Source organism: Zophobas morio, unplaced genomic scaffold (assembly GCF_036711695.1).
Source record: "Zophobas morio isolate AGI-343-1 ecotype UQ-CSIRO unplaced genomic scaffold, CSIRO_AGI_Zmor_V1 ptg000054l, whole genome shotgun sequence".
In the NCBI taxonomy this organism is placed as follows: Eukaryota; Metazoa; Arthropoda; class Insecta; order Coleoptera; family Tenebrionidae; genus Zophobas; species Zophobas morio.
This window is the reverse complement of record NW_026972159.1, coordinates 799,139-816,457: the sequence shown is the minus strand read 5'-3', so window position 1 is coordinate 816,457 and position 17,319 is coordinate 799,139. Positions and strand designations below refer to the sequence as shown.

General features: G+C 34.8%; 2 protein-coding genes across 3 annotated transcripts; one reads left to right on the top strand and one right to left on the bottom strand.

The window, feature by feature from the left end:
- Positions 1 to 6,043: 6,043 nt before the first annotated feature.
- On the top strand, positions 6,044 to 9,898 carry LOC135142913 (mediator of RNA polymerase II transcription subunit 28). The gene is made up of 4 exons (XM_064074727.1): positions 6,044 to 6,280; positions 6,722 to 7,246; positions 7,889 to 8,060; positions 8,108 to 9,898. The coding sequence occupies exons 1-4, from the start codon at positions 6,191 to 6,193 to the stop codon at positions 8,128 to 8,130; spliced, it is 810 nt and encodes a 269-aa protein (XP_063930797.1). The 5' UTR covers positions 6,044 to 6,190; the 3' UTR covers positions 8,131 to 9,898.
- Positions 9,898 to 17,290, bottom strand: LOC135142909 (cytosol aminopeptidase-like). Of its 2 annotated transcripts, XM_064074719.1 has the most exons (3): positions 16,838 to 17,290; positions 16,077 to 16,237; positions 9,898 to 11,086 (listed from the first exon to the last, which is right to left on the bottom strand). In XM_064074719.1, the coding sequence occupies exons 1-3, from the start codon at positions 16,864 to 16,866 to the stop codon at positions 9,915 to 9,917; spliced, it is 1,362 nt and encodes a 453-aa protein (XP_063930789.1). In that variant the 5' UTR covers positions 16,867 to 17,290; the 3' UTR covers positions 9,898 to 9,914. The 2 variants fall into 2 exon arrangements, 1 of the variants encoding a protein (XP_063930789.1); XR_010282639.1 differs by lacking the exon at positions 9,898 to 11,086 and having other exon boundaries at positions 16,149 to 16,237; positions 16,816 to 17,290.
- Positions 17,291 to 17,319: the final 29 nt, after the last annotated feature.

The window sequence follows — 17,319 nt, the reverse complement described above, 5'->3', positions numbered from 1 at the left end:
ATTATTCATGTAAAACTGTAGCATTATTTGTAAGAACATTGATTTATCTAGGTAACAGTATAAGCCAATTGGTGATTCGATAATTATAAAAAAAGTTATTAACGTTTTTCCAGGACCTTACAAAAGGATCATTTTAGGCATCCCCATAGGTAAAATGATCCCTCGGCATAGGCATAATGATCCCTTTGAATTTTGACCATAAGGGGACAGCATCAACAAGAAAAATCAAATCATGACATAACTGATAAATATTTTATTTCAAAAATAAACAAAAAAATCAATTCTTAAAAAAAAGTAAACAAAAATGTTTGAAAAGCACCGAAAATACGGGGTGTATAATTTCTGGAAGAGTTTGAGACAATACTTCAGTCATCAGTACGTGCTAAGATAAGACTGAATTTGGCAAATGATATAGCCTTTAAGAAAAGAGAGGGCGGGTGGGCGGGTCTACTAACTGCTAAGATAAAACTGAATTTGGCAAATGATATACCCTCTAAGAAAAGAGAGGGAGGGTGGGTGGGGCTAATACTTGCTAATGTAAAACTGATTTTGGCAAATGAGATACCCTTTAAGAAAAGTGACGGCGGGTGACTGGGATTAGTACCTCTTAAGACTGAAAATTTCCCAAAAATAGAACACGAAAATCCCTAAAATTCTTTTAAATTATTTAAATTTCCCCGTCTTAAGAGGTACTAACTCCACCCACCCTCCCTTTCCTCTCTTAGAGGGTATTTCATTTGCGAAAATCAGTTTTATTTTAGCAGGTAGTAGGTGGGTGGGGCTAGTAAATGCTAAGATAAAACTGGTATTGGCAAATGGTATTCCCTCGAAGAAACTATAGGGTGGGTGGGCGGGGTTAGAGGATATGTCATCTGCAAAAATCAGTCTTATCTTAGCAGGTAGTAGCCCCGCCCACCCACCCTCTCTTTTCTTGGAGGACATGTCATTTCCGAAAATCAGTCTTTTCTTATTAGGTACTAGTCCTCTAACAAGATAAAGGGCGGATGGGCCGAGCTAGTGCTTGGCAAGATGAGGCTGATATTGGCAAATAACATACATTCTAAGAAAATAACGGGCGGGTGGGTGGGGTTAGTAGTTGCTAAGATAGAACTGATATTGGCAAATGGTATTCCCTCAAAGAAAATAAAGAGTAGGTGGGCGGGGTTAGAGCATATGTTATCTGCAAAAATCAGTCTTATCTTAACAGGTACTAGCCCCGCCCAATGATCCGGGATCATTTTGCCTCAAGAAAAAGGGATCATTTCGCCTTAGGTAGCATATCCGCATTCAAAAATTGTAAACTAATCTTCAATTTTTACATGCGGTAAAAAGATCATAATCATAAAGGTACGTGTCCACTGGAGAGTGACTTGGCGAGAATTCGCGAGAGTTACTTTCAAGGGCTTGTCGATTTGAGAGGATATTTTGGCAAATTTTGCTCGCCGATAGATGTCGATCAGACAAAGCTCTCAAAACCCTGTCCACTACACAGTTGCACTTGCGAGGAAAATGGACCCTCTTTACTCGAACCGACAAAGAATTTATGATTTTACGAGCCTTTTGTTAATTTATTTTTCACGAAATACGGTAAAATATTGCAGCTGTGAAAACAGGTAGTAAGAGGACATAAATTATTATCTGGACCTAAAATTGTGCTAAGAAATACGCAAATGCACGATGCTATTTCTATTCATGAAAGAGTAATAGTAACATTACGATTTTTTTGTATCAGGTACATATGTAAAAGTATTATGTAAATCATTGAACAAAATAAGGTGTTCTCCATAGGTTATGTCACGTACATTTTGGGGTTTTTGGACCTTTCTTTTCTGTGTCACAGGTTGTCACATTCATATGATCCCACCCTCTATTATAATGTCATATAATTTTAATGTAGAGTTGATTTTGATTAAATCAACATTGCAATTATTACTCTTATTTAATATTATGTAAAATCTTCTTTCCACATATCTCTTAAAAATGTAAAAAATTGGTCGAAAGTTGTTTCGACAGAACTTCCCTCGCACCGAAAGAACTATGAAACATATCTAACATTTTCGAGTTGAGTTTTTTCTTTACACAATTTTGTGATGACGTCATCAACATTTTTGCAAGGTCACGTATATCAACTTGGATTGGTGCAGTATAATACTAAAAATAACAGTAGATGAATATGAATGCAGTGATAAATCACAATTAAAAACTCAACATATTTTGCACACTTTGGATAGAATTTATTCTGAAAAATTTTGAGATGACGTCATCAAGTTTTTGTTGGGAATAAACATATATGTTTTGATTAACAATTTACCACGCTTACAATAACCTTAAAACGTCTGGAAGATTTCAAAGTACCTATTCAGTTTTGCAATTCTTGTGTTATTCAGGAAACTAAAATCACGCATTCACAATAATAAATTACAAGTATTATACTGATCATATATATTTTGCACATTTCGGGTGGAAATTATTCGGCAAAATTTTGAACTGACGTTATCAATTTTTTGGAGGGGATAAGCAAATATATTTTGATTAAAAGTTTATTATGCTTATCAAACTTTAAAACAGCTGTAAGAATCAAAATTAAATTGTAAAATGTTGTTTTATGTTTTCTTTTCCAAAAATCTGGAATCGACCCAGTACTTTTGGAGATTATCTGTCTAATAAAAATCGGGACGGCAGACAGACGGACAGACAGACAGACGGAAACTAGAGACTTATTTTTTCGTACTCTAGGGGTCATGAAAGGTCGAGAAAACGTAAAAGTAGAGAATGGGCTGACGGAAATAACGATGTTTGAAAATTGTTAATATTTTAGTTTTGTTTTTATAAACACTCAGCATATTAGAAATTAATTTAATTGATACCATAGCAAATCACGTACTTTTGTTTACCTCCCCATAAAATATTATAACACAGATCTTAAAATTAATACGATTGCGATTTTTTTGTGAACCGCTTCATTACAAAAATTTTTTAGAAAATTAGAATTAGGCATTCTATTTAAAAAAGTACGTTGAATATTACGCCTCAAAAACAGAACACTCTGTATAGTTGAAAATAATTTTAGTGTATGCTACGCGATTTCTATAGTCCTTTTTTTCCATATCGTGCAATTAGTTCTGCAGTTTGGTCTTTTGACCATCCAAATTTGGCCATGGCAAAGCTCACCACTCGCGGACAGAACTGTAGGAATTCGAAACGTGTTCGTATTGTGAAAGTACCTCCAGAGAGGCACAGCTTTGGTTTCCAACTAGAGCCCAAGTTCTAGCAAATTTGCTACCCTGTCCACTGCTCGGGTACACTAGCGAGAGAAACGAGCGATTTGTACTCGACCGACAAATAATTTATGATTTTATGGGCTTTTTGTTAATCCTCTTTCAAGAAATTCAACTGAAATGTAAATGCTGGGAAAACAGGTAGCAAAAAGGGTATAGGTAAATTGTCTCCCGGGTTAGATTGGTAAGAGCGCTTAATACGACCGGCACCTGAAGATTATCATCCCGGCAGGTTATGATTCATCAAAGGACAATTACATGCAATGTTGTAGTGTGTAAAAACATCTATAAAATTATTGTCCGTCCCTAATAATTATATTTTCAGGTGAGGCAGGTATCAATTTATAAAAGCACTTGTGGATAAACACTGAAAATAAATATAAATATTAATTTTTGAATACTCATGCTACTTAACAATACATTTGTAGTACCTAATATGTAAATTATTATTAAAAATTCATTTAAAAACGTTATTTGAATAATAAAAAATGAATTTACTTCGTTGTGCATAGTTTAATCTCGTACTACAACAAAATAATAATAATAATAATGAAGTATATTCAGAATCACTTATACAAACTATGATGTTTAATTATAAATTAAAAAAGTTAATCTAGTCTACTTTTCACATTACTTGCTTCAGATTTACGACAAATGAGCATAATTTAGTCATTTATTTTCGTTTTACATTTTTTTTAGTATTTAATAATTTCATAAAAATGTGTTACCTATCTCAAAACGCTGTATAAATGTTGAAGTCAGGTAAACGATCAGATTTGGCCGAATTGCGTAGTCCTTTTCACGACTGTTTGCATAGAATCATAAACGTGTAAAATAAGTCGGCTTTACTCGAGAAATAATTTATGATGAACTGCTTACTCTCGGGGAATACTTCCCCAATTCGAAGCTTCTTCACACGGACAGTATCTCTCGCAAGTAAACGCAGTTTGGCTTGTCCACTGGAGAGAATATCGTTCGCGGCGAGATCAGCCGATCAGTGTTTCGTCTTTACTCGACTGGACTCGGAGATCTCCAGGGCTGATTTTGAGGCGATTTCTCGCAAGTGGACACTTACCTTAACTAACATACGACTGAAATGTATCTAATTCTGTCAAAACAACTATCACCGCTATAAGACCTTTCAAATGGAAGTAATGGACTTTTAAAATATATCTTACCTTAGATCAGAGGTGCTTATTTTACATATTTTGGCACAAAACTGTGCAGAATACACAGAACGCCATCAAACTTTCAGAAGGTACTAATTACAGAGCGTTTAATCAAATGACAGTTATGTTTGGTAGATGGAGCCACAAATTTTCTTACAATTGATGGGGATCATTTGACCTGAGGGGATCATTTTAGGCACTTTTCCCCTAATCATGATTCTTTTTTTAGTTTCAATTCTGTCTGTCAATGTACAAAATTTGATTATTTTTTTTCTAACCGCTTCTTCAGGAGACAAATCTTGCAATTTTGAAGGGCATTTAATTTCGACTAATGCACTCCTATCCTCTAGAACCCTGTCTGGACTAGCAGCCAAGTAAGGAAATTGTTTCGATTCTTTAATTTTCTTCCATTTTTAGGTTTTTCAATATTTCAGCTTTGGAATTTTGCAATATTTCGTTTCTTGAATTTTTCAAATTTTTGATATTGTGTTTTCTCGGTTTTTAAATTTTTCGATATTTTAATTTTACACTTTTTAAAGTTTTAGGTTTTTAGATTTCTCAGTATCTCGACTTTTCGATTTTTCAGTTCCATGATTTTTCAATTTGTCGAATTTTTAAATTTTAGATTTTTTGTTCTCGATCATTCAATTTTCTGAGTTTTCAGGCTTAGATTTTTTTGTTGTTCAATTCCTGGATTTTTAAAATTTTTGTTTTTTAAATTTTCCTATTTATCAACTTACTGGGATTTCAATGTTTTGATTTTTTGATTGTTCAATTTCTCGATTTTTTGAATTTTTAGTTTTTGATACGATTTTTTTTTTTCAAAAATTTTCAGTTTTTCAATATATTAACTTTACGATATTTCAGTTTTACGATTTTAAAATTTTTTTATTTTTCAGTTTTCAATTTTCGACGTTTCTAAATTTTTCGATTTTTCAGTTTTTCGATTAACTGATTTTTTGATTTTCCCATTTCGATTTTTCAATTCTTTCTTCAATTGTGATTTTTCAATTTTTCGATTTCTGGATTTTTCAATGTTTCAGTTTTGGATTTTTTCACTTTTCCGATTCTTCAATTTTCTTTCCATTTTTCAGTATTTCAGTTCTGAGATTTTGCAATGTTTCGGTTCTTCAATTTTTCCATTTTTTGATGTTTCGATTTTTCGGTTTTTCAATTTTTCGATAGGTATTTTAATTTTCCAATTTTTAAGTTCTAGATTTTCCGTTAATTTTTTTGTTTTCCTTGATGTTTTAAGTTCTCGATTATTCGATTTTTCAAGTTCTCGGTTTAGATTTTTTGGTTTTCCAATTCTTCGATTTTAAATTGTTTCATTTTTAGATTGTTCAATTTCTCGATTTATAGATTTTTCAATTTTTCGGTTTACCGATTTTTTTCATTTAAAATGTTTCAATTTTTCAATTATTAAGCTTTCGATTTTTCAATTTTGGTGTAATTTGAAAACGGTATTAAAGAATTGCTGGTTGCATTTAAGGCAACAAATGGCGCCCAATTCCAACTTGTCTCTCGTCTAGCGTTCCCCCTTAAGTGAGTTTCACTTTGTTTTGGAAAAGTTTGTGCTGCCAACGTGAGCGCGCTCAAGTTACTAACCAGTTATTGACAAATCGGATAACCTGTACTTGTCATTGTGATGGCTGTGGTTGTTTGATAGTTTCTAGTGTCAAATTTAGGGCGTAGCGTTGGGAAAATAGTAAGTCGGCCCTTTGTGAGTGGTGAGTGTGTTCAATGAAGGAAGCTTCACCTCCCGTGTCAGCAATGGCCACACCGACGAATGGTAGTGGCAATTTGGTCGACGAATTCGAGGAAGCGTTTCAGGTAGGTAACGATTTTGTGTCCCTTTCTCCCTTTGGTGATGAAAATATCATGCCAACTATGTCCAAATTTTAATTCGTTGATTTTTATGGGTTCAATTGACATTGAAAGTACGACGCGCTAGCCAATCAAATTTGTGGATTTATTGGATCGAACTAGTCGAACCAATGACCTTCTATTTTTTTGTGGTTGTAGCCAATCGGAGCTCAAAGTCGTGTCACCTGGCTCTCTCAAAATGGCACGGAAAAACATTATTAATAATTTATTTTGCACAAAGTATGCATTTTCTTTCATTCATATCAAAGGTAATTGATAAACGAGTGTCACTGAACTATGAAATAAATAAATAAATTTATTGATTAAATATCGACCGAAAAAAAAAGACGTCTGGCTAGCTCTGGAATTAATGTTAAAAAAATTACAGCAAGTCTTTTTTTGTTCCAGCACTGCCTCAACGTCCTCACCAAAGAAGAGGCAGTCCCCAACTCCGACAAAGACGAAATGAAAGTGGAAGTCGAGCAAACAACGCTCCGATTCATAGATCTAGCGCGCCAAATGGAGGCTTTCTTCCTCCAGAAGCGCTTCCTCCTCTCGGCTTTGAAGCCCGAGATGATCGTGAAAGAGGACATCAACGAGTACCGACTCGAGCTGGCCCGAAAAGACGAACTCTTGAAGCGCCACTACGAGAAAATCGCGGTTTGGCAGAACTTGTTGGCCGATTTGCAGGGGTATGCGAAGAGTCCGGCTCAAGGTAGCGCGACGCCGACGTTGAACAACGGGGGGTCCGTGCCGCCGTCGCCCATGGGTTCCATGTCCGGCAGCCAGACGCCCAATCCCATGATGGTGTCCGGGATGCCCAGCGCCATGCAGCAGCAACTCCAGCAACAGCAGCTCCAGCAAATGCAGCAACAGCAACAGATGCAACAAATGCAACAGCAACAAATCCAACAGCTTCAACAACAGATGCAGGTAGACCGACGTTGATCTCATCAAGAGCATGATTGTTGTAGATATTTATTTGTAGTCTTCTGCATTTTTTTAATTTTAAGTTTTAAGCGATTTGAGTTAACTAAAGCTTCGTCTAATGTGTGTTTCCAGAGATGTATAAAGATCGATTTCTGTAGATGCAGTTATAGTACTCCTGCCCGTATTATATGTATATTTGTATACTAACTCTCAGGGTTTTTAGAAGTGGCAATACTTTATAAAGATCAAATGAATGTGATATGTACAATGTAGGATATGTTGTACGAAAAAGTAGTATACGTTGTCAACTTGCTCAAATGTGCCTTTACTAGAAATTTTGTTTACATAAATGTTCATTTACCTTCTCAAGTTTGTATAACAAAATTTATAGTTTGTTGCGAAGTATATAATGTAATTTCGATCTTCTGGTATGTAAGATTTGTAAGACTGTTTAATACAATAAATGTTTCAAAAGCATCACGTCTTTTTCTATTCCAAATTTTGCTCTAAAAATAGAGGGTTGGTATGCACATATCATGCTCAGAGCCTCCACAACCATAAATTTTCCCGCCACGTAACACGGGTTCAAATTATCGCGCCAAAAAAAATTAGAGACCTGAAGTGTACATTTCAACTTTCCCGCAGGTGCCCCCCGGGATGACCGGCGGCGGCGTGGGTCCGGGCATGGTGTCGCCGCAGCAAGCCATGTTCATGCAGCAGCAGGCCATGGGCCCCCGCGGCCCTTTTTCCCAGCAAGGCCCCGGTGGGGTTCTCCAGGGTCCTCTGGCGTACCTTGAGAAAACTACGAGTAATATAGGTACGTCCGCTTTTAAAATCTGCATAAGTATTTATGTCTGATTGCAGGCATGACGGATGGGCGAAGGTGACGCGGGCGCGGGAGGGGGCGAGGTAGAGGCAGGGGCAGAGGTAGAGGTCGTGGCCGCGGGTCTTTGCCAGATTATGTATCCCCGTAATGATCCCCCTCCCGAAGTCAGGATATGACGTCGGTGGTATCCTGACGCGGCTTGGCATTCCAGCAGGGGACGTCCTAGCGGATTTCTTTATGTGTATGTAGTTAGTGGTACACCTAGATTAGATTTTGAGCAACTTCTTCATAAGCAATGGTTAAAGACATGTAGTGTCATTTTTTCAGCCACTAAGTGGGCACTGTAAAAGTACATTAAGGCTTGGAGTTTACGTGCACCAGGTTTTTGGTGGTCAAGGGGGTCGGCGCATGCGTGTTGCGTTTGCATAAAAGTCGAAGAGAAAGCAACCGGTGAACGGCGTTTTGAGCTGTCTGACTTTACTTGACCATCAAGAAAAAAGAGCAATACACGGTATGAGTTTTTATTAGAATAATAAGGTTTTTCAAATGCCAAATGAAAGTTCCAAATCGAAAAAAGTGTACGTGGCAACGCTACAAAAATAGAACCACTGACACTATAAAGTTAGGTTAAGTTGTTTTTTCTCCGCATTTTTACTATTAGCAGCTGTGAAACCGAAACAGTCACAACGTAACCAGTAGAAAACCCAAGAATTGCATTTTTTACAACTATAAAGCCACTTTATTTGACAAAATTACCCAAACCAACGACATAAAAAATATAGACGGAACCACAAACCTATAAAACATAGAGCGTGAAAAACCGTATTATTCCAATGAACATCTCACGAATTCTACATCGTAATTTTGAGCATCTCATGCATCACCTTAAGCAATAAACAAGCTGTTTTTAAATGTAACGTTGTGTCTAATGTTCCGACACCGGTAGCAAACTTTTTTAGTTAGCTGCCGGTACTGACTGTTTACACACAACGAAAAGAGAATCATTTGAAATAGTGCCTCCAATGTTTTCGATTTGAAAATGTATAAGAACCAAATCAGAATTACTGTGGATGAGATAATCAAAATTTACTCGCTGCACTGATATTTATCAACAGGGCATTCGATATTTTCGTTTCGTAATTTAATATTGATAGTTATTGATAACTTGCAAAGAGCGATAGAGCGCCATCTTTAACCGGTCGGTCTATATATTTGCTGAGTCGGTGTGACTCGAAGGAATTGAAAGAATAAAATTGATATTTACTTGTCGCTAATCTGTTGAATTTCAATGGAGTTAAGTGTTGCACTGCGCTTGTTGCTTTTGCACGTTTTCAGTAATTTAAAGTAATTTTAAGAGCAAAGTAAAAATAAAATTACCATGTTGACCAAAGACGGAGCTATTGTGTTGCAATTGGTTTAAGTTTTTGAATGGAAAATCCCGCGTAACTATGGCGTTTTCCATCGTCACACCTTAGTGTAATAATACAAGATATCTAGTCTTTGAGCTACGAAATTGCACCTTCCTATGCGTATTTCGATGTCTGTGATGATCCGTTTCTAACCTCACTAGCAATATGTATTTTTAATCGTCGGTTTGTACTTAATCGGTCTAAGTAAGTGCAATAACTTTTTGGTCTACATGGAATTAACCAACTGCTAACTTATAACCAAGCAACCAACACACCTAGCGAATTTTGAAGCAAACTTGAGAAGAGTTGTGTATCATTTTCTTTTTCGTAATGTGCTATCTTGAGTTGTTTAATATGTAACGTTACCGAATTTCAAAATTGTGATATAAATTATTAATAATAAAACAAATTATACTCAAATACTTGTATTGTTATATTACTTTGTAGATTGAGCTTCTATAAAATCGATCAAGGTCCTGGTGGGTCTTCCAGACATTCCTTTCCCCAAATAGGTGAAGTACTCGTCTTGACCCATAACCCCGGCCATATCAATGTGCACCCAGTCCGTCTTCTCTGGAATAAACTCCTTCAAAAACGCCGCCGCCGTACACGACCCACCTCTTCCCTTCCCTTTCCCCAGATTGTTAACATCATAGGCCGTATTCTCCGCCACCATCTTCGTATAGTACTTCCACAGCGGCATCCTCCACATCCTGTCTCCAGTCCTCGACCCCGCCTCTTCCAACCCCTCATACAACGCATTCGAATTACTAAAAACCCCGCACGCCGCCCCACCCAACGCCACCCTGATCGCGCCCGTCAAAGTCGCTATATCCAGAACCCACCTCGGCTTAAAAACCCCACTGTACGACAACGCATCTGCCAAAATCAACCTTCCTTCCGCATCCGTGTTGTCCACACAGACCGTCTTCCCGCTCCTCGTCGTAATCACATCCCCCGGCTTGATGGCGCCCCCTGAAGGCATGTTCTCCACCAGCGGCACCAACACCTTCACGTGCGTCGCCACCCCCAAGCGCGCCAAGCCGTACACCGCCGCCACCACGCTGGCGGCGCCCCCCATGTCGCCCCTCATCTCGTCCATGCCAGCAGACGGCTTGATGCTGATGCCCCCCGAGTCGAAAGTCACCCCCTTCCCTACCAAAACGAAGGGGTCGGAGTCGCTCTTCTTGTACGATAGTTCGAGGAAGCGTAAAGGCTCGTTCGAGCCCTGCGCTACTGCCAGAACGCCGCCCATTTTCTCTCGCTCCGCCCACTGCTTGTCGCGGATTTGCACGGAGATGTCGAGGGGCGTGGCGAGTTGGAGGACGGTTTCGGCGAAGATGGTGGGCGTCATTAGGTTGGAGGGCGTGTCTTTAAGTTTGCGGGCGAGGTTTTGAGCGGAGGCTGTGATAGTGCCGCGCTCCCATTGGGTGGGTTCTTCGGGGGCTGAAGTGAAGAGGGAGACTTGAGGGAGGGCGGATTTTTTGGTTTTGTATTCTTGGAATTTGTAGGTGCTGAGGGTGCTGCCTTCAGCGGAGGCGGCGGCGTCGCCGAAGCTTTCGACGTGGATGGTTTTGATGTCGGAGGCGGAGAGAACTCGGCAACCGGCTGGAAGAGAGATTATTTATGTCAAATTTTTGGATTTTTTTTAGTAAGAGTTTAAAGCGGTCAAAGCTGGTAAGTATACGAGAAATTGACTGAGTACACCAATTAGGGCCGAGTTATCCATAAATGTTGGACGTCGAGTACAATTCTCGTCTTGTAAGTACTTTGTTCTTTTAAAACAACTAAAACTTTATATAAAAAAAATCTAAAAATCGAAAAACTGAAAAATTCGCTTACGGTCGGGAAGTATAAATCGAAGAATTGAAAAATTCCCAAAATTGAAATGTTGAAAAATTGGGAAATCGACAAATCTCAGAATCAAAAAATCGAACAATTTTAAAAATTCAAAAACTACAGTAGCGGTCATTTCTACGGAACCACTCGATAAAAAGTCAAGTTGGTAGCCCTGTCACCTAGTACTTTACGCCGAACGCGGTTGGTAGCGGTAGTTGACATGGCAATCGAAACTAGCACAACACGAATGTTTCGGTTGCCCTCAGCTATGCCGCACTGTATCCCGTGCAGACTGTATTCTGTTCACCTATTTATTAAAATAAAATATCTACATTGACAATGGGGCCATCTAACCTGTCAAATTTTTGGCACATATGTTTTCCCCCAGAAACCCGTCAAGGTCACTTACACCAAACAAATTTTGAAAATTTACACTAGGGAGTGGTTCTATAGAAAAGATCGCGACTTTATAAAAAAAATCAAAAAATTGAAAAAACTGAAAATTCGAAAATTTAAAAATAGAAATATCGAAAAACTGAGAAATGAAAAAGTGGAAAAATTGAAGAATTGAAAACTGAAAAATCGAGAAATCGGAAAACAAAAAATAGATTAATCAGAAATTGAGAAATCGAAAAATTCCAACACTGAAATATCGAAAAATTTAGAAATCGAAAATTGAAGAATTAAAAAAATTGAAAAACCTAGATGTCAATAGAATCAACATCAAAAAATCGAGGAATCGAAAAACAAATTTTAAAAAAATTGAAGAATTAAAATATCAAAAAAATTAAAAATCGAGAAATCGAAACATTTAAAAAGTCGAAAAATTGAAAATCTAAAATTTAAAAATCGAAAACATCGAAAAATTCCAGAATTGAAAAACTGCCAAATCCAGAAATTGAAAAATTGGAACATCGATAAATTAAGAATTCGAAATTCCCCAAAATCGAAAAATCCAAAAATTTTACATTGAAAAATTTAAAAATTAAAAAAAAAACGAAAAAGATTTAATGCTCTATGATAAAATTTTTATTTTCTATAATTTTTAAGATTCGTTTTATCTTTTTTTGTATTTTTGAAAAAATGAAACATCGAAATCTCGAGCAATCGAAAAATTGAAAAATCAAAAAATTTAAAAACTGAAAAATGGAAAATTCGAGAAACCAAAAATTTTTCAAATCGAAAAATTAAAACCGACAAAGTCGAAAATTTGAAGCATCAAAAAAACTAAAAAATCTAAATTTTAAAAATTGAAAAACAGAAATATCGAAAAATTGGAAAATCAAAATATTTTCAATTTTAAAAATTGAAAAATAAAAATTTGGAAAGATTGAAAAATCAAAAAATGGAAAAATTGAATAATCGAGACGTCCAAAAGTGGGAAAATTAAAAAATTTAAAAATTGGAAAATCGAAAAATTGGAAAATCAAAACCTGAAAAATCAAAAAATTGTAAACTGAAAGAAAAATCGTGACGTCGAAAAGTCGGAAAATTAAAAAATTAAAACTTGGAAAAGCGTAAAACTGAAGTATCGGAAAATTGAGAAATCGAAAAATGAAAAGAAAATGGATAAATCGAAAATTTTAAGAATAAAAAAATTAAGAACGAAAAACCTGGAAAGTTCCAGAACTGAAATATTGAAAAATTGACAAATCGGAAGTTGAAAAATTTTGAAAATTGAAAAACCAAGACATCAAGAAATTGAATAAAAAAATAGAAAAACTGAAAAATCAAAAATTTAAACATTCGAAAAATTTTAAAATATGTAAAAATATCGAAAAATTGAAAAATCAAAAAATTTAAAAACTGAAAAATGGAAAATTCGAGAAACCAAAAATTTTTCAAATCGAAAACTTAAAACCGACAAAGTCGAAAATTTGAAGCATCAAAAAAACTAAAAAATCTAAATTTTAAAAACTGAAAAACAGAAATATCGAAAAATTGAGAAATCAAAATATTTTAAATTTTAAAAATTGAAAAATAAAAATTTGGAAAAATTGAAAAATCAAAAAATGGAAAAATTGAATAATCGAGACGTCCAAAAGTGGGAAAATTAAAAAATTAAAAAATTGGAAAACCTGAAACGTCGAAAAATGGCAAAATTAAGAAATTGGAAAATCGAAAAATTGGAAAATCAAAACCTGTAAAATCAAAAAATTGTAAACTGAAAAATCGTGACGTCGAAAAGTCGGAAAATTAAAAAATTAAAACTTGGAAAAACGTAAAACTGAAGTATCGGAAAATTGAGAAATCGAAAAATGAAAAGAAAATGGATAAATCGAAAATTTTAAGAATAAAAAAATTAAAAACGATAAGCCTGGAAAGTTCCAGAACTGAAATATTGAAAAAGTGACCAATCGGAAGTTAAAAAATTTTGAAAATTGAAAAACCAAGACATCAAGAAATTGAATAAAAAAATAGAAAAACTGAAAAATCAAAAATTTAAACATTCGAAAAATTTTAAAATCAAAATCAAAAATCGTAAAACTAAAACATCGAAAAATGAAGAAATCGAAAATTTGAAGAATCGAAAAGCTGAAAAATCCCAACACTGAAATATCGAAAAACTGAAGAACAAGAAATTGAAAATCAAAAAATTGAAAAATCGAAAAACTGAGGAATAAAAAACCTGGAAAATTCCAAAACTGAAATATCGAAAAAATAAAAAATCGAAAGTTGAAAAATCTTTAAAATCGAAAAACCGAGACATCAAGAAATCGAATAAAAAAATAGAAAAACTGAATAATAAAAATTTAAACATTCGAAAAATTTTAAAATACGCAGAAATATAGAAGAACAAAAAATCGAAAAATCGAAAATTTAAAAATCGAAAAATTGAAATATTAAGAAATCGAACAATCGAAAAATTGAAATATCGGAACATCCAGAAATTGAGAAATTAAAATATCGAAAAGTTGAAGAAAAATCCTCAAAACTGAAATTTTGAAAAATTGAGATGTCGAAAACTTGAAAAATCGAGAAATCGAAAAGTCGAAAAATTAAAAAATCGAAAAACCTACATGTCAATCGAATCAAAAAACGAATTTAAAAAAATTAAAAATTAAATATCAAAAAATTGAAGAATCGAGAAATCGAAACATCAAAAAGTCGAAAAATTCCAGAAAATCAAGAAACTGCAAAATTCCAAAACTGAAATGACGTAAAACTGGAACATCGGAAAAAAGAAAAGTCGAAAAGAGAATTCGAAATTGCCCAACTTCGAAAAATCCAAAAGCTAAACATTGAAAAATTTAAAACAAAAAAAAAATCGGGACATCGAGAAATTGAACAATTGAAAGGTTTAATGTTTTATGATAAAATTGTTATGATTCCTTCATCTTTTTTTTTTAATTTTTGATTAAAAAATTCTCGAGAAATCGAAAAACTAAAAAATAAAAAAAAATTTAAATCCAGAAATCAAAAATTTTTAAAATCCAAAAATCTAAAACTGAGAAGTCGGGAAATCAAAAAATCCAAACATCAAAAAATTGAAAAATCTAAAATTTAAAAAATTGAAAAATAGAAATTGCCAAGAACTGAGAAATCGAAAAATCTAAAATTTTAAGAATTGAAAAATTAGAATATCGAAAAATTGAGAAATCAAGAAATCGAAACATTAAAAAATCGAATAATCAAAAATTTAAAAATCGAAAACTGAAGAATCGAAATATTGAAAAATCCTAAACTGAAAAGTCCAAAAACTGAAAAAAGAGAAATCGGAAAATTGAAAAATTTAAAAATTGGAAAAACGTATAAGTAACCGAAAAATCGAAAAATGAAAAAAAGAGAAATTGAAAATTTGAAGAAGCCAAAAATTGAGCATTCGAAAAACTGAAGTCAAGAAATTGACAAATCAACAAGTTGAAGAATAAAAACCTTGGAAAATTCCAAAAATTGACATATCGGAAGTTGAAAAATCAAGAAATCGAAAATTGAGAAATAAAAAAATTATTATATGGATGTACCATTTTTTTCAAAAAAAAATCAGGACAATGTTACTTTTTTACATTTATTATAATTTTGATTAACGGTTTACCATTTCAATTTAATTCATAGTTAAATTGCAAAATGTTGTTATACAATTTTGATTTTTTTTTCAAAAATCTAGATGTCTATGGTAAAAACTCGACACGGATTCATAAACAATAAATCGAGATTTTACGATTGTAAAATTTAGAGATGACGTCATTCCATTGTTGATGGGGACGAACAGACAAACTTTGGTTAGCGTTTTACCATTTATATGACATTCCTAACAAACACAAAATCTGGCAACAATCGGTCCGGTAGTTTCGGAGATTATCCGCCAATAAAACTGCGGATGGACGGCAGACAGACAGACGGAAAGGAAGACCTATTTTTTCGTACTCTAGGGGTCATAAAACGTCGAGAAACATGAAAATAGCCGATAAATTCGATTATAAGATGCTTCTATGTAATTAAAATTATGTAAGGTGATTATCGGTACTAAAAAAATACTTTGTCAGCTCCTTTACTATTTTCATCCGAACTGAAAAACTAAATCCCCTAACACTAGATCTTTTGATCATCTTTCTACTAAACATATTAATTCAGTTTAGTTAGACAATTTTTGACTTTCCTGAAATGCATTTGATTGGAACCTCGAGGCTACTCAGGACGCGTTGTACGCTTAGCTCGGGTTAGACAACCTGACGCGCATCAAGCAATTTTTACAAGCGCCGGGAAAGTTAGGTTAGGATATCATTTTCAACTTTGTTAGTGATTTTTATTACCATACCTGCAGCGGCTATTCGAGCGGTTTCTTTTTCTTCGCATATCAACTCTAAATCGTCCCTTTGTTTCGACTTTTTTCCTAACCCTACGACTACAACAGATTGAAAGTCCTCGCACAGTCCCCAAAATTGGAAAGTCTTGCCTTCCTTAACCTTATTTCCCGTTCTATAAAACAAAAAAACGGGGCGAATGAGTGAAAATCTGGGCAATGGGAAACTTTATTGCTATTATAATACAACTACTTACAACAATAAAAACATTTACTTAAATAACGGATCACAAATGAATGTAACAGCGTTTTTAGAGAGAAAGACTATAGTATTGTGAAATCTAAGTCATGATCACAATAAACATTGACTCTTTCCGACGACACATACAACAGTGCAATGTATTACAGTAACCGCAACGGAAATCAACGAAGAATCACATTCTGTTCAAAAAATATAAAAGGGTATATTTTTTCTAGGCAGTAATTTGCCGGTTTTTATATATCTCTATGCACATATATACACAAAATATTCCAAACTTATATCGTCTCGCTTTGAAGCTCGAAAAAATTCTACAAAAAATATATGGGTGTATACTTCTCAAATTCAACATTCGAAGTAAACAAGAACAACACTTACTACGTCACCGAACGAAAACTCTAAAGGAATCCATTAACCGATCTGCCTACGGACCGACACTACATGATAACATGGTTACAACACAAGATTGGCACATATATTGCTATAAATACTTACGCTAATCATGAGCAATATTTACTTTTTCCACTTGTGAAGTCTTGTGTACATCGAACTACAACTTTTCACACGAATTATTCTATTCTAATTGTGCGTTTTAATTTTAAAATTTGGCACAATCGGGTCGTCACTTTGGGAATGATAGAACATGGCTACGAAACGGAAACTCTAACTCAAACAAACACCAGGAAACACCGGGAGTCGGATCACGGTACATCGAACAGAAAACACTACAGCAAACGACGAAAAATCACACCGACACACCTGGATCTCGTTTTTAGAATATCGGTTGCTCAAGGTCGAGTCTGACCTGACCTGAGGCTAGTTGGAAATGCAGCTGGGAACACCAATTACGATCAAAAAGGGACGTTTTTTGTCATTTGCCATATTCTGACAGTGTTGCGCCACGTACTGGTGGCGAACGAGTGGGTACACGTACTCAAATTGGAACTACTAGCACAGCCGAACGTGCATTTTGGGTATGTAACGTTAGCGAATTTCAAA

What these genes read in the sequence shown, in the direction of transcription:
- LOC135142913 (XM_064074727.1), top strand. Translation starts at nt 6,191, where the DNA reads ATGAAGGAAGCTTCACCTCCCGTGTCAGCAATGGCCACACCGACGAAT. An exon ending in AATTCGAGGAAGCGTTTCAG is followed by an intron (nt 6,281 to 6,721) that starts GTAGGTAACGAT and finishes TTTTTGTTCCAG; the next exon opens with CACTGCCTCAACGTCCTCAC. An exon ending in GAAAACTACGAGTAATATAG is followed by an intron (nt 8,061 to 8,107) that starts GTACGTCCGCTT and finishes GTCTGATTGCAG; the next exon opens with GCATGACGGATGGGCGAAGG.
- LOC135142909 (XM_064074719.1), bottom strand. Translation starts at nt 16,866, where the DNA reads ATGTACACAAGACTTCACAAGTGGAAAAA. An exon ending in AGACTTCACAAGTGGAAAAA is followed by an intron (nt 16,238 to 16,837) that starts GTAAATATTGCT and finishes TTTGTTTTATAG; the next exon opens with AACGGGAAATAAGGTTAAGG. An exon ending in CGCTCGAATAGCCGCTGCAG is followed by an intron (nt 11,087 to 16,076) that starts GTATGGTAATAA and finishes TCTCTCTTCCAG; the next exon opens with CCGGTTGCCGAGTTCTCTCC.